Source organism: Oryzias latipes, chromosome 2 (assembly GCF_002234675.1).
Source record: "Oryzias latipes chromosome 2, ASM223467v1".
Taxonomy (NCBI): domain Eukaryota; kingdom Metazoa; phylum Chordata; class Actinopteri; order Beloniformes; family Adrianichthyidae; genus Oryzias; species Oryzias latipes.
Genome location: NC_019860.2, coordinates 16494511 through 16520705, shown reverse-complemented (window position 1 = coordinate 16520705; position 26195 = coordinate 16494511). Strand labels below are relative to the sequence as shown.

At 43.6% G+C, this 26195-nt stretch overlaps 1 protein-coding gene across 6 annotated transcripts in view; it reads right to left on the bottom strand.

Annotated features, from left to right (window-relative positions):
* Positions 1-26195, bottom strand: part of LOC101159411 (multidrug resistance-associated protein 4-like) — a 142385-nt gene that overhangs the window by 111627 nt on the left and 4563 nt on the right. For 3 of the 6 annotated variants that reach the window (XM_023963389.1, XM_023963383.1, XM_023963382.1), the window contains exons 3-22: positions 25355-25475; positions 25047-25271; positions 24889-24978; positions 21863-22026; positions 20643-20768; positions 19579-19828; positions 18825-18932; positions 16588-16677; positions 16315-16506; positions 14177-14271; positions 14004-14090; positions 12540-12636; positions 10662-10865; positions 9750-9887; positions 7719-7756; positions 7532-7635; positions 7303-7449; positions 6869-6948; positions 6288-6438; positions 6091-6210 (exon numbers count right to left, since the gene is read on the bottom strand). In XM_023963389.1, the coding sequence (XP_023819157.1) occupies positions 6091-6210; positions 6288-6438; positions 6869-6948; positions 7303-7449; positions 7532-7635; positions 7719-7756; positions 9750-9887; positions 10662-10865; positions 12540-12636; positions 14004-14090; positions 14177-14271; positions 16315-16506; positions 16588-16677; positions 18825-18932; positions 19579-19828; positions 20643-20768; positions 21863-22026; positions 24889-24978; positions 25047-25271; positions 25355-25475 (2627 nt within the window). Of the gene's footprint in view, positions 1-4255; positions 4362-4438; positions 4612-4692; positions 4783-5085; positions 5242-5475; positions 5668-5737; positions 5839-5913; positions 6025-6090; positions 6211-6287; positions 6439-6868; positions 6949-7302; positions 7450-7531; positions 7636-7718; positions 7757-9749; positions 9888-10661; positions 10866-12539; positions 12637-14003; positions 14091-14176; positions 14272-16314; positions 16507-16587; positions 16678-18824; positions 18933-19578; positions 19829-20642; positions 20769-21862; positions 22027-24888; positions 24979-25046; positions 25272-25354; positions 25476-26195 lie in introns of all 6 variants that reach the window. The other 3 variants (XM_023963375.1, XM_023963378.1, XM_023963387.1) reach the window with 2 other exon arrangements.

The window sequence follows — 26195 nt, the reverse complement described above, 5'->3', positions numbered from 1 at the left end:
ACCCAGGAGTTCCGGGCATCCCCCCGCCCCTACCCCAGGTACGAGCCAGGACCCCCCAAGGGAGACCCGCCCCGCACTCCAGGCAGCCACCCGCCCGGCCCACGGTTGGTCCAGGGAGGAGCGAGGCAGGGGGCCCGCCGCCCCCGCCCAGGAGGGGGGAACCCCGGGGAAAAAAGAGGGCCCACAAGGGGTGTTGTAAATATGGCCCGACCAGGCTCGGCCACAGTTGGAAATTTGGCGGGGCCCAGCACCCAGGAGCAAGGACCAGAACCCACCCCCCAGGGACCAGACACCCCCGGCTCAGATGTAATGTGAACCCCCCCACCGCGCGGAGAGAGCACCACCGGGCCCAGGAAGCCGGCACCCCGGGGACACGGCCGCCGTTGCAAAGGGGCCCGTACCCCCCACCAGGGAAGAGGCAGGGGACAGATGGACCCAGGTCCCACCTTCCTTGCAACATGTGTGTGCGTGTATGTGTGTTTGAGAAGGTGTGTGTGTGCATGTGTGTGTGTTTATGTTGGGATGTATATATTAAGGGGGGAGGGGTGTGTGTACTAAGGGGGGTGCAGTTAAAATTGGCGGGTAGGGCACTAAGGAGACATCTCCTGATTACTCACAGTGACGTCCCCTCACCCTCCCCACCAAGGGGCCCTAAATGTCTAAGGTGCGGTTAAAATTGGCGGGTAGGGTGCTAGGAGGACATCCGCTGCTTGCTGGCAGTGATGTCCAAGCACCCCCCCTACCAAGGGCCCTACATGTCTAAGGTGCAAATAAAACCGAAAGAGGGGGGGCCCACTCCATACGGCAACCATAGGAGGGGGGCCACTGCCTAGTAAACCCCCCCCCCCCCCAAGGCTCATCGCAGGCTAAGCCCCCCACCCCCCTCACCCTATTATGAGGTTATATGAGGAAAGGGGTAAGTTGGGGACAGCTGATAGACTGTCCCCCGGTGGTCAAACAGCTGTCCCCCACCCCCCACCCAGCAAGGGGGCCAGGCCCTCCCAGCCCAGGGGCCCCACCCCCGGAGGCGCCGACACCCCAGGCCCAGCACCACCCCCCCACACAGAGAGAGAGGAGCCAGAAAGCGCCGCCCCCCCCCGGAGCAAGCCCAGGCCCCCACCCCCAAACGCCGGCCCTAGAAGAGCTCTGGTCAGGCCTCGACCGGACCGAGGCAGCCAACCGGCCGGGGAAACCGCCGATGGCCTCAGCGGAGACCCCGACCCGTCAACCCCCCCCGCCCCGTACCAATAGTGCCCACCCCCCTCCCCCAGAATGCCCCCCCACAGGACAGGGCCGACAAGACCCCCGAGATGTTAAGAAGACATCTGGTATCATGGAGGCATTTCATCTGTTATGCAGACATGAGATCAACTCTTCTGAGGAAAATGTCATTGAAATCATCCTTTAGTTCAGTTTTTAATGAGATAAATTCCTCATTATGGCACGCAGCAGCAGTCACTGACTGCAAGGACCATATTGTTTTCGCAGTTGGAACTTCGCCGCCTTTCAGCGAGAATGTGACCCCCGCCGCATGCTCGAGAAAGTCACCAAAATGTGCACACGCCTGGGATAAATTGCAAATGAATTTTCCACAAAGTCAACGTCACCCCCACGAAGACGATGACATCATGGCCAGCGATCCTGTCAAAAAAATGAATGGGCCGAAAATTGCGCATGGGGGAGTTATGAAACCAAAACACACGTGTTGGGGATATCCCAAATAACTTTTGAAATCATAATGGGACGGCCACACGACCCACGGCTTGGCGGCCATTTTGTGGCGAACTCTGAGAATTGGCAATTTTTGTGTTTTCCCACGATATTGGAAAACGACACTTTTGTTTGAGCGATTTTCACGCAAGTGTCGTTGACCTTTGACCTTGGGAAGTGGCCTTCATCCTGCATTTAAAAAAAAGCCTCTTTAGCGCCACATACAAACGAAAACTCGTCTTAGGGATTTTTTGCCATTGTCTCGTAACTTCTCAGGCATCCATAGCAAGGTGATGTGGACAAAATGTTGGAATTAGAAGTTGTAGATTTTGGCGAGATTCGGCGTGTGTGTGGATGCGCTGTTATAACTATGTTTTTCAATGGAATACTGTGAATATTGAAAGCATGCATCCATGTCAGGAACTGAACATAATGAAAAACACTGGATATGGACATACAAGGAATGTGGGCGTGGTTAGCATAAAACCACTGTTGCTAAGGACAACAAAAAGTGTACTTTTTCCGATTCGTCTCAAACTGACGTCGATCTGTTCGTCATCCCGAGGCAACCAAAACATAAAATGGTTGCTATGGAGATAAAATCAACAGAAAAACCGCCATTTTGAAATTATTGGTTTTTTCAACTTATGGCATTTAGCTCTCACCAATGGAGCAATGTGTTTTTCAGAGTCAGTTGATGATGCAGATTGCTAAGCTAGCACTTTTAACCACATTAGCATTGCTAGGATAGTTAGCATAATTAGCATTTTGAGCAATGAGTTTTTCTGAGAGAGTTGATGACGTTGATCGCTATGCTAGCACTTTTAGCCACAATAACATAGCAAGCATAGTTAGCATAATTAGCATTTTGAGCAATGTGTTTTTATGACAGTTGATGATGTTGATCGCTATGCTAGCACTTTTAGCCACATTAGCATAGCTAGCATAGTTAGCATAATTAGCATTTTGAGCAATGAGTTTTTCTTAGAGAGTTGATGATGTTGATCGCTATGCTAGCACTTTTAGCCACATTAACATAGCAAGCATAATTAGCATAATTAGCATTTTGAGCAATGTGTTTTTCTGAGAGAGTTGATGATGTTGATCGCTATACTAGCACTTTTAGCCATATTAGCATAGGTAGCATAGTTAGCATAATTAGCATTTTGAGAAATGTGTTTTTCTGAGAGAGTTGATGATGTTGATCGCTATGCTAGCACTTTTAGCCACATTAGCATAGCTAGCATAGTTAGCATAATTAGTATTTTGAGCAATGTATTTTTATTACAGTTGATGATGCTGATCGCAATGCTAGCACTTTTAACCATATTAGCATAGCTAGCCTAGTTAGCATTATTAGCATATGCAGCTTTGACTAGCCTTCATCAAAGGTGGGCGGTGAGGGCGGCGGTGGTGCGTAGAGTTGGGCATGGAAGGCGGCTTGCGTCTGCGGTTCATACAACGCCGCTTGCGGCTTTAACTTGCGGCTTTAACAGTTTTGTAGAGACTTTAGAACCAAACTGACTAAATGAGATTGGTTGTGGGTTTCAATCCCTGCTTTCACTGACACTGTGTGCTTGAATTCCAAAAAGTGTGTCTGAGTTCACTCACTGTTTAGTGCCATAAACGGGGAGGAAATTTCCCATAAGTCTCTGCCAAAAACCCTACTGCTCACTAGATTGGCAGATATAGACAACAACGTTCTGTGTTCTCACTTCAACTACTGGGTAACATCATGATTTTGATCAGAACTGCTTTTAGTTTCTGATCCTCCAAGATTCCTCATATCTGATGGAGATCAGCAGGACCAAAGACCCACAGCGAGACACAATCCAGCACTGTGAGCATCAGCTGTGGAACGGCCTAGAAGTTTGGAAGAAAACTAAACTTTTGAATCATTTTAGCTCTTCTTCCTGTTTTCATTTAATGTTATGTATGTCGTGTGTTGGGGAGTTTCTGCCCTTAAAGCAGGAGAGCGCAGGTTAAAATCCCAGACTGAGGCGTTCTTTTCACCTCCAGGTTTTCTCGATGAGTGATGAAGATGTCCACCTACGTCTTCAATCATTAAAAAAACTTTTGCCGCTATATTTATTTAATATTTTATATTTATTTAATGAGAATCTCATTTTTGATAACAATTTTCATAATAATTTTAATAATGTGATGTCCTTTTTTGATGTTATATTATATAGATTATTTCTGAATGTCGTTTTTGCTGCCACAGATAAATGAAATTTCCCCATTGTGGGATTAATAAAGTCATCTATCTACCTATCTATCTATTAACAGGTTAGCTGGAGTCCAAACACACAGTTTATAGGAATTTAGCAACAATTTACGGATAAATGAACCAGATTCATGTTTGATTCAGTCCAGATTCTCATTTTCTGACTCTTAAGGATGAAATGAAAGAAGAAACTTTTGACTGAAAGGTCAACAGTTAAAGAAAGAAAGAACTCCATGATGGTTCTGGAAAATAGGAAGAAAGCCTAAAGTACAGAATTTCATGAGTCGTCTGACGCCGTTTGGATGGGCCGGCGCTCACCAGTATGCGGTCGCTGTCGATGATGGTGTTGAGGCGGTGAGCGATGGTGAGCACCGTGCACTCTCTGAACTTCTCCCGGATGGTTTTCTGGATCAGCTCGTCCGTCCTGCGGGGACACAGAGCGCTAACGGTGAGAGCAGGTGGGGGCGTGTTTGGACAAATGGACCCGGAGTCCCGCCGCACCTCGGGTCCACGTTGGCCGTGGCCTCGTCGATGATGAGGATGCGGTTCTTCCTCAAGATGGCTCTGGCCAAACACACCAGCTGCCTCTGACCCACGCTGAAGTTGGAGCCGGACTCGGCCAGCTGCGTCTCCAGCTTCTGGGGCAGCTCCTCCACCGCAGACTTCAGCTGCACCTGCAGGGTGGAGCTCAGCTTTGACTCCGCCCACAGAGAGACCAACAGGACAGGAGGAAAGGGGGAAGAACCGTCACTGACCTCATCTAGAGCGTTCCACAGAGCTTCATCTGAGTGTTGGTGGAAAGGATCCAGGTTTTTCCTCATTGTTCCCGTGAACAGAACCGGGTCCTGAAGACAGAAGCTTTTATTTTGGAATTTTAAAAAAAAAAAAGTAATTTCGACATTAATTCAAAGACTTTATACATGTTATATATTCCCAGGTGGAAATTTCAATATTTGGTGAATTAATATCACTATGAAAAACCGATCCATCTTCTGTTCCTCAGACTTCAGTTTTTAATACATTGTTGTTTCCTTTTTATGCATCAATAAGGTTTTTGAAAAACTCTCTAGGAAAAAAAAACATGTGGCAACGCTTCCAAAATAAGAGCGCCTCCTTCTTGGAACAGGAAGTCAAGTGATGCGGGTCACCTGGGGGATGATGGACATCTTCTGGCGCAGGTCGTGAAGGCCGATCTCAGATGTGACGACGCCGTCGATGTAGATCTTCCCCTGAGGTTCTGCCAGGCGGAACAGAGCCGAAACCAGAGAACTTTTCCCGGCGCCGGTTCTTCCCACGATGCCGACCTGAAACACAAACGGATGTCAGATCCTGCAGACGCGTCCATCTGTGAGAAGGAGGAACGCGTCATGTTGGACTACATCTGATATCAGATTTTTAAACATTCAAAGTAAATATTGTGGAGTTTTTTGGTTTAGTTTCTTTTGGATTCTCTAAAAGCTTTAACTGTGAAAACCAGAGGAAGTGGTTCTGGGGGAGAAAGTTGGTGAAAGTGCTGTGAAGTCAAGGAGGTTCCTGACCTTCTCCTGGGGTCGGAACACGGCTTTGAGGTTGTGCAGCACCGGCTGGCTGTCCTCACTGTAGGTGAAGCTGACCTGGTCAAAGGTCACCAAACCTTTACTCGGCCAATCAGGAGGAGGCCGCTTCTGGGTTTCCCAGGGTGCCTCGCTCTGGAGATCGGTGTACTCCACCACTCTTTCCACAGAGGTCATCTGCAAACAGAGGCGGATTCAATCGTCTGCAGCTGCAGATGTTTGCGCAGCCGTCTGCTCTGCTACTCACCATGTTCTCCACCTCGGCGCTCTGCCTCACGCCCCACTGGAACATGCCCATCAGCGTGACGGCGTAGGTCAGAGCCAGCCCGACAGAACCCGCTTCCAGTTCTGAGGAGGAAACAGAAAGATGGAGTTCAGGAGAAGTTGTGGCGCCCCCTGGTGGAGACCTGCAGTGTTTCTTACGGTTTCGGAGCAGCAGGATGCCAAAGGTGGTGATGGTGATGAAGATGGCGCAGATCCCATCGAGCCGGACGGCAAACCAGCGGGACGTGGTGAGGAAGAGGAACCACGCTCCTGTGCAGAATCACAAAGTCTCAGTGAGGCGGCCTCACTCTGAACCCTTGAGGGGCGAGTCCACACCTGAGTGCAGGTCCTGATGGGCATCGAACTCTCTTTGGAAACGCTCCTCGGCACCGAAGGCCCGGATGGTCCAGAGGCCCTGGAGGGACGAGGACAGGTGGGAGAAGACTGGACTCCGAGCTGCAGGACAGAAAGAGGAGGTCAGGAGGGGGCAAATGCAGGCCTATCATCATCATAGGGGGGGTGGGGGGGCTTACTTGTGCCCTCCAGCCGTTTGACCTCTCTGGATGTTTTGAGGAAGTATCGCCGCAGGAAGATGAAGACCAACAGCAGGGGGACAACGGGGATCAGGATCCATGGGATCACGGAGGCGGCCACGGCGACGACACCCAGGATCTGCAGGAACACCTGCAGACAACAGAGCCTTTCAAAATAAAGCTCAACTTTCTGTTGAATAAATCCTAAAAAGAAATTCCAGCGTAAAGTATTTTCCATTTAAGGTGAACTAACATGGAAGATCCTCACTTTGCTGCTAAAATAACAGGAAGTGTCGTTTTAGAGTCAATAAAAGCCCATTAACTGTTTTTGTACCTCAGAAAAAAAACTTCTGCTGCATCAAAATAACAACAGAATAAAGACAGGAAGTCCATGACAGAAACAAAAGCACATGGAGACAATCTCCCTATAAAACAAACAAAAAAAGGTTTGGGGTTTTTTAGTTGCTCAATACAAACTTGTCAGGTTGTGCGTCCATTTGTAAACCTTTTCTGTCGAATGTTTCACATTTTGAATAAAATAATGAAATTGGAAAAATTATTAAAACATTAAGACTTCTAACCTGAACGAAGTCCACAAACGTCAGCGGCAGAAGTGAGTCCAGCTGACCGATGTCTTTGGAAAACCTGTTCAACACTCGTCCTGCAGAAACAAACATCCTCACATCAGTCGGTGCTGCCAAACCTCACATCCCGCATTCGTGTGTGTGCTGGGTTTCATTTCTACATCCTGTAAACTGTTTTTAATCCTGATTTTGTATTATATTAATTGTACAGCACTTTGTAATCTGGATTTCAAAAAATGCTATATAAATCAAGTTTATTTCATTATTATTATTCGTGATCTTTTATTTAAAGAACAAATGTGAAATATCAATTTCACAAAGAAGAACATAGATACACGTGTTTTCCCTCAGGTTTCAGCTTGTGCTCATTCCTCTCCTTATCACTGTTCAGAAGTGTTTTGTTAATAAAGTTGGATTGAAAAGCAGCTCACCGATGGGGTTGATGTCAAAGAACCTGACGGGCGTCTTGAGGATGGAGTTGAACATGCGGTTGTGCAGAGCCTGAGCGCACCTCACCAGAACGTTGAACAGGAGGAGGTTCCTCATGAAGCCGAAGATGATGGTGGAAGCAGTGAGGCCTGGGGGGGAAAAATGATGAAAACAGCATGCTAACCGATGCTAACCAGCATGACTCCAGAGTGGGAGGAGTTTATGCAATACCTGCATAAACGCCCAGGTAGAGGTTCAGATCCAGCTCCTCTGTGGCGTTTGGTCCATTGGGGATGCTGCTGTTCTTCAGGTTCAGTTTCTCTTGCTCTGCAGCCCTGCTCAGTCCAAACAAACCAGGTCAGGAGCTACATTAGCTTTTTGCTAACATCTCTCTTGTTATTATAGTGTTGTTGTTTACCAGTAGGCCAGCCACCAGTCCTGCATGATGTATGAAACCTAAAAAGACAAACAGGAAGAAATCCAGTTCATGTTTTTGCTTCTTTGATGTTACTGGACAATCGTCATAACTTTATCTAAAACCACAAACAGGAAAAACATCTGTGTGGGAGGTGCTACAAAAAGGGGAGGGGTTTAACATTCCCTGTACATTTTACACCAACAAAATGAATGAGACTATGAATAAGAGTACTTGTTGCCATGGTTACGCACACATTCCAGGTTTGGTTTTTGTTAATGAAAAGTATTTTTATGCTTTAGAAGCGTGGCTAACGGGAAAATTGTGTGCAGCCAATCAGAGCTTTCAACTACCGGTAGTTTAGGCAAGCTCCTCCCACTCCATCATTTTCCTTTATCTATTTGGTTTAAACCAGGGGTCGGCAACCCATGGCTCTGGAGACACATGTGGCTCTTTCATCCTTCTGTTGTGGCTCCTTGTGATTTTGGAAAATAATGAGTATTTTATAATAATTAAATTTTATTTTAGTTTGTTCATTTTTCATGCCATTTCAAAGGCGCTGCTGGCTCCGCACGAAGCGAGTGCCACGTGAAAAACAGCTTCGTAATGAGCTCGTATTTATCGGGCGAGAACTGTAGAGCTGATAGCAGGAGGAGACACGCGGGGCGGCTTCAATAAACACTCCGATCTTCTGCAGGGAACTTGACGTGCTGCGGGGCAGAGAGCAACTCGCTGATGGCAGAGAATTTGCGCTAGTGTTCCTAGATATAGTCACAGTTTTCCAGCCCAAAAGTCATCCGAAAACCGCCAGACCCAACCAAAAACTGCCCAACACAACTTTAGTTGATGTTTTTTTTCATACTGGACTGATTTAGCAAAATAAGATTTTTCTAAATAAAAGAAAGTTCAGACTAATAATAAAATGTGTACAATATTGAATATTTCTTCAGCGGGCCGCCTTCTTCCATTCATTTGCTTAACCCGCTCTATCCCCGCTATAACCTGCGTCCGGCTCTTTCATCCTTGTCCTGCGCTGGAGCGCCCCGACTATCGTGTCATCCTGCTATGATCGTATTTTGCGCTCTCTGTGTAGGACACACTGAGGAGCGCGGGGGAAACAAATCTCAGCTGCAGAGGATGTGAACAGGTGAACAGGTAGAGAGGAAAAGCAGGTGGAGAGGCGGAGGAGGGGCTTTGGCTTCAAACTCTGTCAGAGAGATGCAAACACGGGCGTCAGATTGAGACGCAGCTTTCCCTGCGGGAGTTCAAGCAGAGACTTTCTCTGGGATGATTTTATGAACTCAAACATGGAAACATGATTACCAAGTAGAACTCTTCAAAATAATAAACCTGATCTCTCCACATTCTCAGTGTCTACCATGCATTGACAAACACATCGCTCCATGCAGCGATCAGACCAGAACCAGTAGCTCCTCCCAACGCGGCCGCGGTATCATCCTTTAAAGAACACAATGTGCATTTGCAGCGATGTATGCTTCAGACGATGTCCGATTGGCCAATCTACATGTCAATCAAGTCCCGTACTTCTCAGTGAGGATTTTGATTGGCTGGTGGATTTTAAAGAAGTACTTTTTTTTTTAAATCTTTTATGGCCCGCGATCTACACTCATGTCATTGAAGATCGACCGGTCGATCGCGATCGACGTAATAAGCACCTTTGAATAATATATACATGCATAATATATATAATGATGTCAAAACGGGTTGTGGATCCGAGTGCTTTCTTTTCATTAGGGGCGGTCCCAAATGGCTCTTTGAGTAAAAAAGGTTGCCGACCCCTGGTTTAAACTGTCAAGATGAGGGAGGAATTTTTTTATAAGAAATTTTTTTATTAAAAGATTCTAATGAACTCATGCCGCTCTGCAGAAACTATGTCCTAGAAAACAACACAGCTTTTTTGATTTTGGGTAAAAACAGAATCATCAAAACTAAAAGACCACTGAAAACACGTTTACAACAGATCAAAAGATAATTGCAGTGGGTCTCTAAGGGCTTGAAGTTTGTGTTTTGCACCTGAGCGAGGATGTTGAGCAGAATCACAAACAGCAGGACGGCCACGTTGGCTCCGGCCCGCAGGTACTTGAGGTACAGTTTGATTCCGATGGTTCCCTGGCCGCGACTCTCCTCTGGAACCATCTGGACCGTCTCGGCCTGGGAGCAGAAAAAAAGGGTCATTTCAACGGCAAACATCCACTAAAAAAGATAAACAACCCAAGGAATATAGTTGTAAATAAAGCAGAATCAATCCAATATTTAATGTCACGATATGAGGACAACTAGTGATTTGTGATATTAGTGATCAATATTGCGATGACAATATAACTTGCCATCCATGAACAAATAGAAAAACATCTAAAATCATCATTTCCATTTCACTGCAACAGTTTGATTTAAATAAGAGTCAACATAACTTATACTCCAAATGACCCTTGAACACTAAAGCTTAATTTTTTATAGTTAGAAGATCCACTTTTTTACCATTTTTATAACTAAAAGTTAAAAAACTGGCTGGACTTATGTGACGGTCAGGTCTTTTTAGTGAAACACTAATAACCTATAAAACCATCCTTTAACGCCTTTCAAATAAACAGAATTTGTGAGACCTGAAGCTTTTGAATAAACTAACTAAATAACTAACCGCTTTCTGTACTTTTTTCAGAGCAGTTTATGAAAGCCTTTTGGTAAAAACATAATTTTTTTGAAACATGAAAGAGTTTTGACATGTTCTGTAGCTGCCATGTTTTTTTCATGCAGGAGGCACAAAAATGTGCCTTAATAAGTGTTTGCAGAGTATTTCTATACATATTTGAGCATTTCCTCTCATTCAGTTTGATCCTATCTGATGTTTCTGTTATTATTTCAGTGGCGTCGAGTCCTGATGAAGAGCAGATTGTTGGCAGCATTAGGAACCATGAAAGCACCAACCGGCAGCTGGTCTCCATCTTTGACCGACTGGACGGATGAGGTCTGGGAGAGCGCCGAAATCTGGGACAGACTCCTCTCTCTTATTGAGAAGTCCTTTGGCAGCAGCTGCTGCTCCTCTTCCTCCTCTTCCTTCTTCAGCAACGAGGCGAAGTCCAGCCCAGACTGCAGCAGCTCCGTGTACGTTCCCTTCGCCACCATGTGACCCTGACGCAAACACAGATTTCAAGATTTTTCCCAAGTGAGTCAGAAGGTGTCTACAGCTAAAAATGGAGAAATGTTCCATACAAGTACCGTAATTTCCAGATTATAAGCTGCTACTTATGTCACACGCTTTCAACCCTGCATCTTATTCAATGTTGTTTCCCTTTTGGCTTTTCCCATCAGGGGTCTCCACAGCGAACAAGTCGGATGGTAAACTTGGCAATGTTTTACGCCGGATGCCCTTCCTGATGCAACCCTCTCAAAGCAACCGGGTTTGGGACCGGCACATAGGTAGAGAAGGGAAGCAACCCGGAGTCGAACCCTGGTTTCACGGTTGGAAGGTGCTGCAAACCAGCACGAGTTAAACCGGCTCCCCCTGCATCTTATTCAATGATGGGGCTAATTTATGCCTGTTTTTTCAATGCATTTTTTTAACGGCCACTAGGGGGTGCTCGAGCAGAAAAGGTAAGAGTGAGGGGGGAATACAGTATAATATGTGTTGAGGAAAACGCAAGTTTAATGTAAATTCCTGCTTTGTGAATGAATAGCACGAACAGACTCTCATCATGCAAAATCAAGAAGAAATGCATATGACGCACTTTTCAAGTTAAAAGCAGTGTGAAAAAATTCACCATCACCAACGGGTTTGGAAAAGCCGGTCTGCTGCGTGACGGAGAGGACAGCGCAAGATCAGGAGTGAATTTGCCTCTGGATGAGAGTGACACTGACAGCAACAACTAGGAGGGACTGAGAGAGAGTGTGGCGAAAAATGTCTGACGCGATTCCAATCCCACACTGAGGAGGAAGACTTCCATGGTTTCAGTGCACAGGAGGAAGATGAAGAAAGCTCTCAGTGACTTTTACCAGTGTGTTTTTTTAACCAGCCCTGTTACTACCATATTTCTGCCGTGTTACTGCCGCGTCACTGGCAATGTTTGGAAAGCAAAGCTCAGGTATATTATTAAAACTTTGAAAACTCTTCCTGTGTACCGTCTTTCTTTGTAAATATATCATGTTTTGAACCTTTCCTGCGATTACTTTTTTCTTTCTTCCCTCTCCGCTGAAGGCGGATTTTCCTTCGGTTGTTCATTTCCCCGTTCAGAACCTCAGAGCCTCCAGAGCCGGTTAATAAAGAATCATTCATCGTTCGTCTGGGGGAAACCTTCTTTTATTACAGTTCTCTGTCACTCTGTATAACAAACATAAACACACAGCCCCTACACACTTTGGCTGCTCTTGCTCTCACTCCCTCTTGCGCTGCAGCTCCTTCTTAAACACGCGCGTGGTTTCAGCACATACACATCCTCAATCTACAACACATGTTTCAATGTGGGCACATGCGGCTTATAAACAGGTGCGGCTTATGTATGTACAAAATGGTTTGTCCTTTAAAAACGTAATGTTTGTTATCAGGTGCGCTCTATGGTCCGGAAAATTCGGTAATATAGAGCTTTGTAATGGTTTGTGACTGAGATGTTAAGATTTAGACTAAAAAAAACCATTGTTCCACTGATTTTTTTCAGTTTAAGGCTGTTGCCGGGCGGAAAAGGCTCTAAAAACAATCCAATCAAACAGTTTTGATGATTCTGATGCTGTTAAGCTTCAAAGTTAACACAAAGCTTCAGGCATATTTCATAACAATATTAGCTTAGCATGAAAATGAGAAAAGCGTGGAACCTCTTTGAGGATGAGGATCTGGTCGGCCTCCGTCAGGTACTGCAGCTGGTGGGTGACGAGGACGCGCGGCTTCTTCTTCAGCACGCCGCAGATGCACCTGATGCACAAACACACAGGGCTTTAAACAAAGGGCTGGAAAAAAGATTTCTGAAAAATCTGTTTCAACTATTAGTTTCATTACATTTGTAAAGAGGCACAACTCTGTTAAAAAGTGTTCCCACAGTGAAACACGGTGGTGGGAACATAATCATGTGGAGATCATTTAGCTGCTTCTGGTAAATGTAATCACTTTCTTTTTTAAACACGAACCTGTTTATATATTTGACTTGGTTTTGAACCTCCATCTCTGACGCAGACTTTAACCCCGAACCACTCTTTGAACTACCGTGACTCTTCCACCGTTTACGCTAGCTAGCAAAGTCATTTCAAAGCTGAGAAAAGCAGCTTTACACTGACATGCAACACTTGACAGTAGTCCCAGCGGTTGTCGGGGCGATGAAAGGATCAGCAAAAAGGCGACGGAGAGTTGATGGAGGAAAAGTAGATCGTTTGTAGCTGGTTTGGCAATAAAAAAGGGTTGTGAAAACACATTCAATGAGGAAGAGGAGAACTGCCAGATATTTGGAGGAGTCGACACAGGCTTGGTCTTTATCTCAGATGCAGTAAGTCTAACCTGTTTGAAAAGGTTAAAGCGAAAAGCGTATGATTACTTTTATCGGGATAATGAAAGTAGAGTTTTTTTTTCCAATGAACTTTTTGGTATTGTTGTAAGTTTGTTCCTACAAATAAAAAGATTTGCTTCAGCCAAACTGCTACTTCTGTGCTTTGTTTTATACATACATCATTTGTCATTTATTCACATCATCCTGTTTGCATTCAGACTTTCTTCTGGGGAGATCAAAAATGGAGTGTTTTCTAACAAATGAAGCCCCCTTTTGGGTGTGTAAAGAATGTAGAGCTGAGTTTTGCCTTCAACTGGAAGAAATTGAATCAAAATGCCCCATATTATTGCACTTCAAGAAGCAGTGGAGCAAAATCAAAGTCATCCAAACAAACAAAACTTCTTGTGTTGGTTTATTCTAGTTAAAATTATTCAAAATCTTGAGTGATTTTAGCAGCTAGACTTTAAGGACCAAAGATTTCACTTATGTGATGAATAAAGAAGAAAAGAATCAGGTGGACTGTTACCATTATAGGGGCTAAATGAAGTTTTTTTAAAGCTTTAATCTCTCTCCAAACATGGCGGTGGGAACATAATCATGTGGGGCTCGTTTAGCTTCTTGATTGTAGAAAACTTGAACCTGTTGGTCTTTAACTTGGTTTAGAAGCTCTAGAGTGGATCTCTGAACACAGACTTTAGTAAATAAAGTTTCTTTTTTTCAAAGCTTCCATGCTTCCATCTCTCCGCACACACGTTAAACATACTGGGTCAAACCTGATAAGAGGAGAGTTTGTTGAACTCACTTTTCAAACAAATGCCTCCCAACCTCGGCGTCCACGGCGCTTAACGGATCGTCCAGCAGGTACACGTCTGCTTCCTGATACACGGCTCTAGAAGCAGAAGCTCCTCTGCATTAGCACAGACTCTCACACATCTGGTTTACTTTCATCGGCCTCCATCTGAGGTGAACTCAAACCTGGCCAGGTTGACGCGAGCTTTCTGTCCTCCGCTGAGCGTGGCTCCTCGGTCTCCGATCACCGTCTGGTCGCCGCCTGGAAGAAGCTCCAGGTCCTGAACAAAAACAACAGACTCTACCTCAGGTTTCCCAAAGTACGGAGAAACTCTTCCACCGTCTGAGGGCGTCCTGCTGCACGGCTATGACATCAGAGCAAAGAAACCGACGTTGAAAATGGGCTTCAACTTGTTTTACTGCGCTGTGGTTGAGATTTTATGGAGTAACAGAAATAATACGGCAACCATTTTTAGTTTCTAGATAAGATACTTTAAAAATTGAGGCGGAACTTGAATGGAGATCAGGCACTTTAGCTGATTTTCAGATAGAGGAGGAATAGAGCCATCGTCTGAGGACTCTGATGGCAAGGAGACCGACGATGAGGCTAACCTTCACTTTTTGAAAGTAATAGATAAAGGGAGGGTACTTTTTCCCCCCAACTACATTAAAGACCAGCAGCGTTGCCAAATAGCGGCAGGTTTGAGGTTCTGCTTGCTACTGGTGCGGGAAAATCTAGACCAGGGGTGTCAAACTCATTTTGGTTCGGGGGCCGCATTCAGCCCATCGGATCTCAAGCGGGCCGGACCAGTAACGTAAAAGCGAAATAACAGCTTTGTTTTCGTTTTTTTACTCAATTGGGAAAAATGCTTCAACCAAAATAGTATCCTAATCACTTGGGGCCAATGGATCTCATATAAATTAATTTCAATTAAAAAAAAAGTTGGTCTATTCAATTTTATACAGACTGAATATTTTACATCTGACACTGAAGCAATCCAGAAACTTTTCTTTATGGTGAGTCTCTTAGTGGTGCTGAATTTTATATTTTTGAGCACTGCGACCTGTTGATGACATAAAAGCATTTGGGTTTTGCATTCAGCTTCGTGAAAGAAAGAAAAAACTCTGTCCATTTATACTGGAAAGCTCTTCATTCTACTTCACTTTTTGACAACATTTTGGTCATTAAGGTGTCGATAATGATCATCCTTATAGCAAGATAACAGCGGTAAGGCTCACAGGGAACCAAACTGCATCTTATCTAGACGTGGAGCTGTTATGTTTTGCTTTTGGCAAATGCAGAGATATGCTGTCTCACCTGTTTTGCTTTTCCTTTGCTCCCCCTAGTGGCGGAATTGCGCATTTCGGTTATTTCTTTAAAAAGTCATAACTCGCCACAGGAATGGACTAGAAACTTGCTTTCTTTTTTAAACATCCTTATGATTTTTACTCTTCATGTGTGGGCCGCAACAAACCACCTGGCGGGCCGGCGGTCAACTTAACTCTCACCTCATCTAAAGCCGTTAATGTACTGAAAAAGAAAAACCCCGCTTCAACATTTCTAACCAAGTCTCTTCCAGCTGCGAGTACGTGCGCTATTATCGGGTTGCGGCAGTCCAGTGTGAACATCGTATGCTAAAAACGCATTCATAAAACCCGGATTCTGCATGTTCTTAAACGTGCCACACAAGTTTGTATAACATCAACAACTGCTTAACGTAGAAAATTGTTGAAGGTTTTCTTTAATCTGTTGCAGCCAAAGCGTGTGCTTTTCTGATATAATTCAATTTTACCTTCAAGCAAAAAGTTATGTTCAAGACGAACCCTCTAGTGGTTACACTGTGAAGTACACTGGGCTCCACTTTAGGTTTTAAACCAGACCAAACCTTAGTTTTTGGTTTGTTTGATCACAAAGATCCATCCATCTCCCACTGAAGTGAGTGGAGTCGTCAGCATATTATTTCACAACAATGAACAACTCCATCGTGATTTACAACTCGTTTATGGCTGTGTCATTTTATCAAAAATAAAAACCTACACATCCATTATGGACGTTTCCAATAAATGGGTCAAGTAAACAAAGGTGTTGAGAGGAGAAGAAGGAAATGATAAAGTAAAAGATCTTCAAAGAGGTCATTGATCTTCATGGTTGAGCAAGTATTTCCATAATATTAATAATTCATTTAAATTTGTGTCAAAAGGGAAGCAACAATTTAAAAAATGCGTAAATTTGGTTTCTACTTAACTTAAAAATGTAATCAAAGAAGTCAAATCAGACTTTTATGTTTTGTTAACATTTCAGCACTTATTTTGAAAAGCCTCACCCTTTTTAAGGCGCAGGCTTTTATCACCATGTCGTACTTCTGCTGGTCAAAGTCTTTCCCGAAAAGGATATTGCTGCGAATGGTTCCAGGAAAGACCCACGGCTGCTGGGCGGCGTACGTCATCTGACCTTTGACCTTCAGCACCCCTTTCTCAGCAGGAAGCTCCCCCAGGATAGCGCTCAGCAGGGACGACTGGAGATGCGGCGGGAGAGACGTGAGCGGAAACCAGTAGGGGGAGAAATCTGTAAACACTTGAAATGTTCAGACTCTGACCTTTCCGGCGCCGACGGGTCCGATTACGGCCAGCAGCTGGTTTGACTTCAGAGTGAAGGAGACGTTCTGAAGAGTCGGAGCGTCCAAATTCTGTAAGAAAAGACAAATTAAATTATTCTAGATTCTTTAAAAAAACGCAAAAATCCTGATTTTCTAAAATAAATGTGTGTCTTTAGGTATTTTTTTAGTTTTATGTATAGACAAAGCTTTTTGGCTAATAAATACTAATAAATACTTTTTTTTTTTTTATTCTGAACTTTGTTTTATTCATGCTAGCATCTACTTTTAAAATAATGTAATATGTTGCCGTAACTCACAGCATCAGGATGCAGCATCTAAACATTTTGGTGATGTCGGCACTTTTGTGGCTTTAGCCTGTTTAATCTGTATCTTGGTTCTGGTCCTTGCACAGGTGATAAATCAACTATGTCGTGTCCACATAGGTGTTGTGCCAAAACCACACCCCCCCCAATCCGTCTCCTCATGAGGGGGCACAAGGGTGCTCTAAATCGGTTTGGAATCCACATCTGTAAGCAACAAATTGCCACTTTTTTCTTTTTTTTTTAAGTAGAAGGTAAATGGCGTATACTTCTATTTGTCTACCTTAAGAGCTTTTGCAGTCATATTCTCATTCACCCACAAGATAATGATGGTCATGACCCACGATCACCACGACAGATGTGGCGTCTTTAGGACACGAGAAGGTAAGGAGGGAACCAAACCTCCGACCTTCCAGTCAGAGGTCGACCACTCTAACACTGCCCCACAGGTCCTTAGTTTTGGCCTACCGTTTATCTTCCAATTGTGGCCCATCTCAAATTGATGCTGGTCTCCAACAGTGGCCAGGCTCCTTTTAGGTCCGCTTATCTTCCCTAGGCCATGCACAGTCGTGCAAACGCCAGGTGTCTATGGTATTTGTGTTGTGAGCCGGTGTAGCGATGGCCAAGACACGCTCATTTCCATTTAGCGTTTAACCTTTGTGCGGTGGCACGCACCAAAAACCTTTCTGGTGGTGATGTCTGCATTTGTTGACCAAATCACCACAAGATGAACCCGTTAGCCCATCACCATTCTGTCTGGGATGGCATCACAGATCCTCTCCAACTGACACCTGGCTGACTACCAAGTTCTTTAAATTATTCTGCTCTGAAATGCGTCTAATGTCATCTTCCTCCATGTTTGTTGGACCCGTGAAGCGTCTTTTGTCGTAAAATAGTTCCATATTTTGTCGTTGAATAGTTCCGTAAGGCACCTTACCGTGTCGTAAACCATACGATTCACAACATGTACTGTCACTATTGCCCCACCCTCAGTTGCTAAGAAATTGAAAACCTCAAACAAATAAAATATGCGTTTGGAGTTAAATATGAACAGTTTGGTTGCTAAGGAATTTAAAGCCTTTTGTAGGGGGTGAGGGAGTCCAGGTGAGGGACGCTGAATTCCTCATTGTGAGACAACAAAACATCAGTATCATTAAACTGTTTAAGATTCTCCAAAACAGCATCTCAGAAGGGTTCAACTGGACTCGTTTGTCTATATTTTCTGCTTTAAATGAGCGTTTAATGAGGTGCAGATATTCCCTCCTGAACATCAGCATCTAAAAAATGATGGAGATTTGGAGACTGGATGGATGAAGAATACTGTTCCAACTATTCCAACATCTGGATGTTTCTCTGACTAAACCTGATGTAGATTCAATTGTTGAATTATTTTATGGCTGATAACCAGATAACTGCCAACATGTGGCATCATGGGTAACTTTTGTAAACAACAACAAACTGCTCCACCTTAATAAGGTAGTGTGAGAGGATTACGAGTGGAAAAAACTATTATTGAGCCATTTGCTTTCTTTTAATAAAAAAAGAAAAAGCTACTTTTAATTGTGATGAAATTAGTTTATTTGGAACTAAAAACAACTATTTAATTCTTAGAAATTCTTTAAGATACAAAAAGTAAAAAGTTTAAATATAACATTTCTGGATCTGAAAGTCAGTTTATTTAGATATTGTTCATCCCCAGTTACTCAGGGTTTATTATAATTTATGAATCGATTGATCAATAAAATTAGCAAATAATGTCTTCAGTGGTTGAAATAATGATGTATTTGATAATTTTATCAGGTTTATTGTCAGTAAATCTCTAATAAAATGGCTATTAGCATTGCACACAGTTTTACTTCTATCATATCTTCCTTCCTCCGTGAAGGTTTTTGAATGTTTAGCCTCGTGACCTCTGACCTTATCCCAGTAGCAGGTGAGATTCTGGAGCTCCACTGAATTTTCCTTCTTGTCCTCTGGCGGCAGAGCCGACCCGCCTTTGGTGATCTCATCCAGCAGCAGGAACTCCTTCATGGAAAACAATGGAAATCGGTTCTGTAAAAAGATCTGAACGAACCCGAGTTCGAGAACCCCCCAAACCCATCAGATGTTGTCTTCAAAAAGCAGAAAATGCGGACGTTTAAAGAGACGTTTTGACCTCAAATGACCTTTTGCTTAGTTAACTGGAACCCATAAACCTGAGAAAGTGCTTACAGGTGAAGACAAAGGTGTTCTGGATCCTTATCGCTGCATGTGCTTCAACCTGCACTAAAACTTTACGGCTTCTTCTTTTCAGGTTAGAAAACTAAAGTGGCTTTTAGGACTCAGCTGAGCTCTTCAGAACCACAGCTGCACTTGCTTTAATGAGTCATGCAGAAGGACCGGTTAACTATTTTCAGTTTTACTCTGGACTTTAAAACGGCGGTGGCGGGCTTGGTGGGTGAGGGGGGAACGCAGTTATGGATTGAATCAGGCTCACGTGTTTACGGAAAAGCTTCAGCCTGCAGGAAGCGCTGTGGAAACACCGATCTGAAACTGTTCAAGACGATATAAAAAACCCAAATACAAGTTGCTAGAAAGTCACGAGTTTAAAATAAAAATAAAATTCCAATCCTGGTTCTTACAGTTCCATAGTTCAAATTTGCTAATCACCAAATCCACTTGGCTTCCTCACCTGAATCCTTCGGATGCTGACGCGGCTCTCGAACAGCTTCTCGATGGCGCTGGGGAAGAAGAGCGTGACGGTGAGGCGCACGGCGGTGTACAGCGACACGGTGACAAACACGCGGCTGGCTGAGATGGTGTTTCCCAGCAGGACGTAGAGGGTGAACGTGACGAAGAGGATGATCTTGCTGGCGCAGAAGAAGGAGGCCATGTTGAGCCCGCGCAGGTAGGAGCTCTTCATGATCTTAGAGATCTCCTTACTGGAAAGACACGGACGTTTTCATCCATATTTTCATATATATGTTCCATAAATGTTCATATTTTCTTATATTTCAAGCAGGACATTGGAGAGACTTGTCTTTATGAGGTCAGGATGGAGGAATTGAAGATGTTTCTGTGTCTCTGTGACCCACTTTGAAGGCTTGCTGTCCCGTATTAACTCGAAAGGGGAAAATAAAATAAAAAACAAAATTAGGGGACCTTTCTTTTTATTATTATTGTCGCTATGAAAATAAGAAAAATATCTCAAAGTTCTGGAGGCAGCCTTCTCATCCAGTAGTGGATCTCTGTCTGCCGCCGTAACAAGCGAGTGAGCTCCGACAGCCCCGGACTGCTAGCTGCTGGCAGACAGAGAGCTGTCGGCAAAACAATCCCTGATTCACTTCGTTGTAGCTTTCTTTTGTTAGCATCACTTTAGGTTGGCAGTCACTTTTTCTTTCTTCCTTTTGCTGTGATGGCTGTTACAATGCGCAGCGTTTCTTTATTGTTCGCAGTTGCTTTATTTTTTGTTTTTTGCTGTTGTTCTCGGCCACCATAGGAAACAACTGGGAGGTGCACTTTCTTTTTAAAAGCCTTTATTTTATTTTATATAATGTCTTAATGTTTTAATAACCTTTTTATTCAAAGTTCTCCTGCTGCCAAAAAACTAAAAGTACGCAATTTATTTCCGATTTAGATAATCATAGATTTTATCCAAGTGAAACTTTAGCTACTGAGTTGACCCATCATCATGACTTTGGTTACAGAACAGGAAAAGTCCGTCTTTAAATGTTAAGGAGACTTTAGTTCTCTTACTTTCGGACGTCGGAGACCAGAGCAGCGAAGGGTTTCTCCCAGGCGTACATCTTTATGATTCTTATTCCAGACACCACTTCATTCATTGTTCGGATTCTGTTGTCCGTCAGAGCGGCGGTTTTGCTCCTGAAACCACAAGAAGAAAGCTGCATTTGACATTTCTGCATGTAAACATTTCTAAAGTTTCACACCCACCACCTTTTACATAATGTGTCCTGCAGCCAGCATCCAAAAACATAAAACACTGAAGTGCTGCAAGTGAAGAATACTTTAAAAAGTTTGCATTATCTGTTTGTATTTTCTATTTCATGACGGTTTGAAAATCAAGTCAGGTCAGTTAATGAAATCCTCTCCAGAGAGATTGTTATAAAAATTAATGTTTTTGTTCACTTTAAAATAAAACTGTCAAATGTTACATTTGAAATTTATATCAAATCTAAGTACAAACTCTTTAAATAAAGTAATTAAACCCTGAAGCTTCACATTTGAAATTTAGCCATTTTAATATGAACAAAGACTATTTATTTATTGACTGTGTTTTATGATAAAAACTCGGATGTTTTATGAAAATAAAAATAAATCAATTAAATTGCATTTTTCCACTAAAATTGCTGAATTGCATTGTGGTCTATATGCACAGAGACTTCTGGGAAATTTCTAGGGCACAGGATTTTGGAATTGTAGATCCGGACAGGTCTTCAAAATGTACGTAGTGACAAAATTTGAACACAAACTTTTAAAAACTGGGTATTTCACAGTAAAACAAATCTATAACTATTTTTTTTAAATACAAAAAACATTTCAAAATAAATAAATTCACTAGTACAGACCTCATGGACACAATATCAAACAGTATAGGTAAATTAAACAGAATTACATTTGTTAATTTATGTCAAGTAATTTTTGGGTTCCGTCTTAATGGTGTAAGAAAGCCTCCTATCGGTTACTAGGTGAATTGAACTAGCTCGGTTTATTTTACTTTCTAAACGTGCTTCAATCTGGAAGTCATGTTGTTTTATGGTACATGACTACAGTATGATTCTACTTTCTAAATTGCATAACTGAAATGATTTCTTGTTCTACTGTGCTTTTAAATTGCCACAATGGTTGGTTCCAAGAAAATGTCTTTGATGTGAAGCAATAATCCTAATCCCAATCTCACCGTTTTGTTTTCCTTTAAGAAAAAAGACCATTTATGTAAAACTGATATGTGGTTTCACCTGAACTTTGAGAAAAGTCTCCCAAACAAGGTTTGGGTGGGCATCAGAAACATGAGCACCACCATTCCAGCCAAACAGGAAGGCCCGATCTCCATCCAAAGCAGCCCGACCACGACAGCGGCCTGCAGAGGCGCCACCCACAGAAAGTGTAGGAAGATAGTCACCTGGTCAAAACAGATCACAACGGGTTAAGAAACTACAGTAAACCCTTGTTTTTGGCGGGGGTTCCATTCCAAAAAGAACCCGTGATAGGCAAAATCCGTGACGTAGAATCCTTTTTTTTTTTACAATTATTATACAATTAAATACTCTATTATATATTGAAAAGAAAGAACAAACCATTTTACAGGCTCAAGCATTTGTTTCACAAATCAAAGTACTTTAAAAAAGTTTTTTTCAACAAATAACTCTGTACTGTACTGTCAAATAACAATTTGAATCATCAATGTGAACAGAAGACTTCAAATTGTGGAGATTAGCCCCGCCCACCGCGACCCGAGTAATTGGATTAAACGGGAAAAAATTTAAAATGATTATGAAAAAAATACAAAGTACAGTGGGACAAATAGCGATTTCAGACTGAGCCCCTGCATCCTGACTCCGCTCTGCAGTGTTTTCTCCTTTTGAAGCCCGCGGTGCAGGTGTGTTTGTTCGAGAGAAGAACATAGTGATAGGCAGTTGTTGTCGCTCTTTTTCTATGGGTTTTAGAGAAACTCGAAATTGCTAGAGAATTTGCACGTATGTAATTTAAATTTGGCAAGCTGTTTTACATACGTGTACATATTAAACTGCAACGTTATTGACGCGCAGGTAGAGAAGAAGCGGAGTGACTTTTTAGCCAATCAGAATGCAGAACACAATGCAAATCCGTGAAGTAGTGAAACCGTGAAAAGTAAACCGCGTTATAGCAAGGGATCACTGTAATAAAAAAATGTAGAAAAGACCAGAAAAAAATAAACATTTCCAGAAAACAGTTTGGATCTAAATGTTTTTACATTTGTTTTCAGCGAGTTGAACATTATTTAAAGTCCCACTCCAATCATCGTTTGATCTATTTCTAAAATGTTCCCAGTGGTCTTTTAACGTTTGTAGCAAAGATCTAAAAAAAAAACTGTCGTTTTCTAGGACATAGTTTCTGTAGAGCGGCAGAGGTTCATTATAAATACACCTCAGAGTTGGACACCCCACCCCATTGCAGAGAGCTCTCTGTTCTCTTTCAACATTCATTTGGGTATCTCACTATGGGACACGCCCCCTGCGCTGTCCCCCAGAAGCTCTTTTACATAATGCCAGTCCTGACTGGCAGACAGAAGGTGACGTCTGCTCTCAGGAGTCGGGACTTCCTCCTGCTATAAGAACCTGACGCCACCTTCTCTCCTCAGTCTAACAGCTCTTCTCGCTCCCAGAAGCATCCTCAGACGGCAGGTGTAGTATCCGAAGCTAGCTTAACTGTTCCTAGACCGAGCTAACCACTCAGTCGCTGAACGCTAGTCGGTGTTACTCAAGCTTGTCTGAGTTATGCGGTTAGTCTGTCTCCAAACAGCACCCGTTGCAACTAACCACCATACTAGTTTCTTTTTTCGCGCTTCGCTCTCAACCTGAGCCGACGAAGTCATGGAGCCTGAACCTTTCCTCGCCATGGAGACAGTGAAACCTCTGCCTAGAGCCTGCACATGCAGCAGCAAAATTGCGGGGGCAGACACCTATTCTGCCTGTGCTGCGTGTCTTGGGCTGCAACATGCCCAGGACGCATTAGCATCTCCGGCTAATTGCGAGCATTGTGCGCGCGTCTCCCTCAAGACCCTGAGACGCAGACTAGCGCGCCAAGCTAGTCTGTCCAAGGCGGATCCGGTCTTGGGGTTAACCAGCCCCCCACTAGCAGAGCTAGCCGAGTCTACTCGGGGAGAGATGGCAGGCACGAGCTGGGGCGACCAGCTAGATGCAGTTGCGCCACTCGAGGGCCGGCAGGAGGCCGCGCCCCCGGAGTTCTAGTACATGTTGGACACTGTGCCCGACTCCGGAGACGAGTCCTTCAGCCTCGGCTCTGTGGAAGACATCGAGCCTTTTCTTCTGCCACCGGCTGCAAAGTGGGCGACGCGTGCGGCAGCTTCCCAAACCCGACCGCCGCGATGGACCTGCATGATGTCTGCAGAAGAGCAGCTGAACAGCTGCGCATTAAGTGGCCTGAAGCCCTCACTGAGACCACCACGTCTCGCTATGAGGGAAAAAGACTGCCTAAAGCCAAGTCTTCCAGCAGACAGCTGCTGCCATTATTCCCTGAGTGTTTGGAGGAAGCGACCAGGTCCTGGAGCACCCCGTTTTCAGCCAAAAGCCCCGTCCTGGGAGGCTCGGCTCTGGACTGAGCCGACATGGAGGAGAACGGGTTTTCACATATCCCTCCAGTCGAGCCGCTGCTGGCATCCCACCTGCACCAGACGCAGAAGTCCACCATGACTTCCGCAGGCCCCGCCCTGCCCTCGAAAGCTGACTACAAAAACATGTTAAAAGCGCTAATTTCATCAGAGTTATTTCTCTTTATCATTTTGGATTTTTAAGAGTTTGCAGCTCATCTACAATCGACGACCTTTGATCTTTTTTTTCTAAGCATGATTTATTGCACCTCTAAAGGTCTAAAGAAGCCAATTCTTCCAAAAGAAACTTGCCACATTGACTGAGCATCACCCTGATCTTATTTTCCTTCAACATGAACATGAATAAGAGAAAATAAATCCCTTAATTGGTCCCCCACTGCCAAAAATCCAAACTCTCCATGTGATCCGTCACTTTCCCAGCAGGCTCTGCTCCCACAGATTAAACAAAACCTCTGAGACAAACAGGATTTGGGGCCCAGAATGTAAGGAAGCCTCCACCTCATGCTAGGAAAGAGGCTCCGCTAGCTTCTCTGAAGGCACAGAGCAGATAATGTAACATCTCCTGGCTTCACATCTGCTCTTGTTTGCGAGTGAAGCCTAAAACCCTGATATTTCTACTCCCGTGACCACAGAGAGGACGGCGTTTTCCCATACCTCATCAAACTTGTTGACGTCATTGGAGAGCAGGTTGACGATCTGACCCGTGGTGGTTTTTCCCATGGCTGAATTGCTCAGAGACAGAGCCTGCAAAGACAGAAACCACCGTTCAAACAGGAACACTTGCAGTCAAGACTACAAAGGAAGAGGCTGACCTTCTGGTAGATCATGTGACACATGGCCACTCTGATCTTCATGCCCGCCCTCTGAACGTGATAGAAGTAGAGGTGATGAAGCAACGCCAGGCCGAAGGTGAGGATGGAGAGGCCGGCCGCGTAGCCAAGCGTCTCATGGAACGCCTTGGCGTTATCTGGATCGTAACTCTCAAAGTATTCAATTATTTTACCCAAAACCACCGGCTGAACCACTTTAATGATCTCCTGGTTCACAGAAAAGAAAAAAAAACTGATAAACGATAAAAAATAACAAACAAGGTCAGATGTTTGGTGAAGAACAGTCGAACCTCCAATAGAGTAAAGAATCCCAGCACTGAATAGGACTTCCAGTAACACCGGATCATAGCTTTAGCCAGGCTGGGCGTCTGCATTTCTTTTGAGGCGTTTACGACTTCCTGATCCCAAAATCTGTGAGGAGAAAATGCAGCATGAATCCAGAACTCGTCTGCAGTTTTAGAAAAAAGCTGCTAAAAGTTTGAACTCTATCCGAAAAACATGAAAATAAGAGAAAGAAAGTTGGAAACAAAGAGTTTTGTTCTTGGCTTCTTGTGATTTCCTGATGCCGAAGCTCTTCTAGGTGGACTTAATGAAAGAAGAACTTATATGAAACATTTAAGGAGTTAAAAAAAAAAAGCTTCATTGCTGAGGGCAGAGGATGCCTAAGCATGATGATGATGTGTTTTGAAAAATTTATTTAAAAAAGGCTTAATCCATAAAAGACTTTCTTTTCAAAATGAAAGGATGCAAAAAACAAAAACTGCATAAAAAGTGTTGAGATAAATTAAGACAATGTGTCTACAAAGTTGTTAAAAGTTTGAAGGCAGGTTTCAAGAATAAACTTTTTTTTTCTTTTTTAAGTTTGGAATTTTCCCTCAACAGAATAGTTTCTTGTTTAATAAAAACCTAAAGAAAAATAAAAAATCTGCTGGAAAATTTCTGAAACCAAATTAAAAACAACAATTAGGGTTAAACTTTATCAAAAATAAATAAAATAAATATTGCACAACTAAAAATCCACATTTTTTCTACCCAAAACGCCAAAAATTCCAACTTCCCACAAAAGACACACAATGTTGTTTCAGGCTTTCAGGTAATTATTGTCTGAATTTTTCAACATTAACTTTTAAA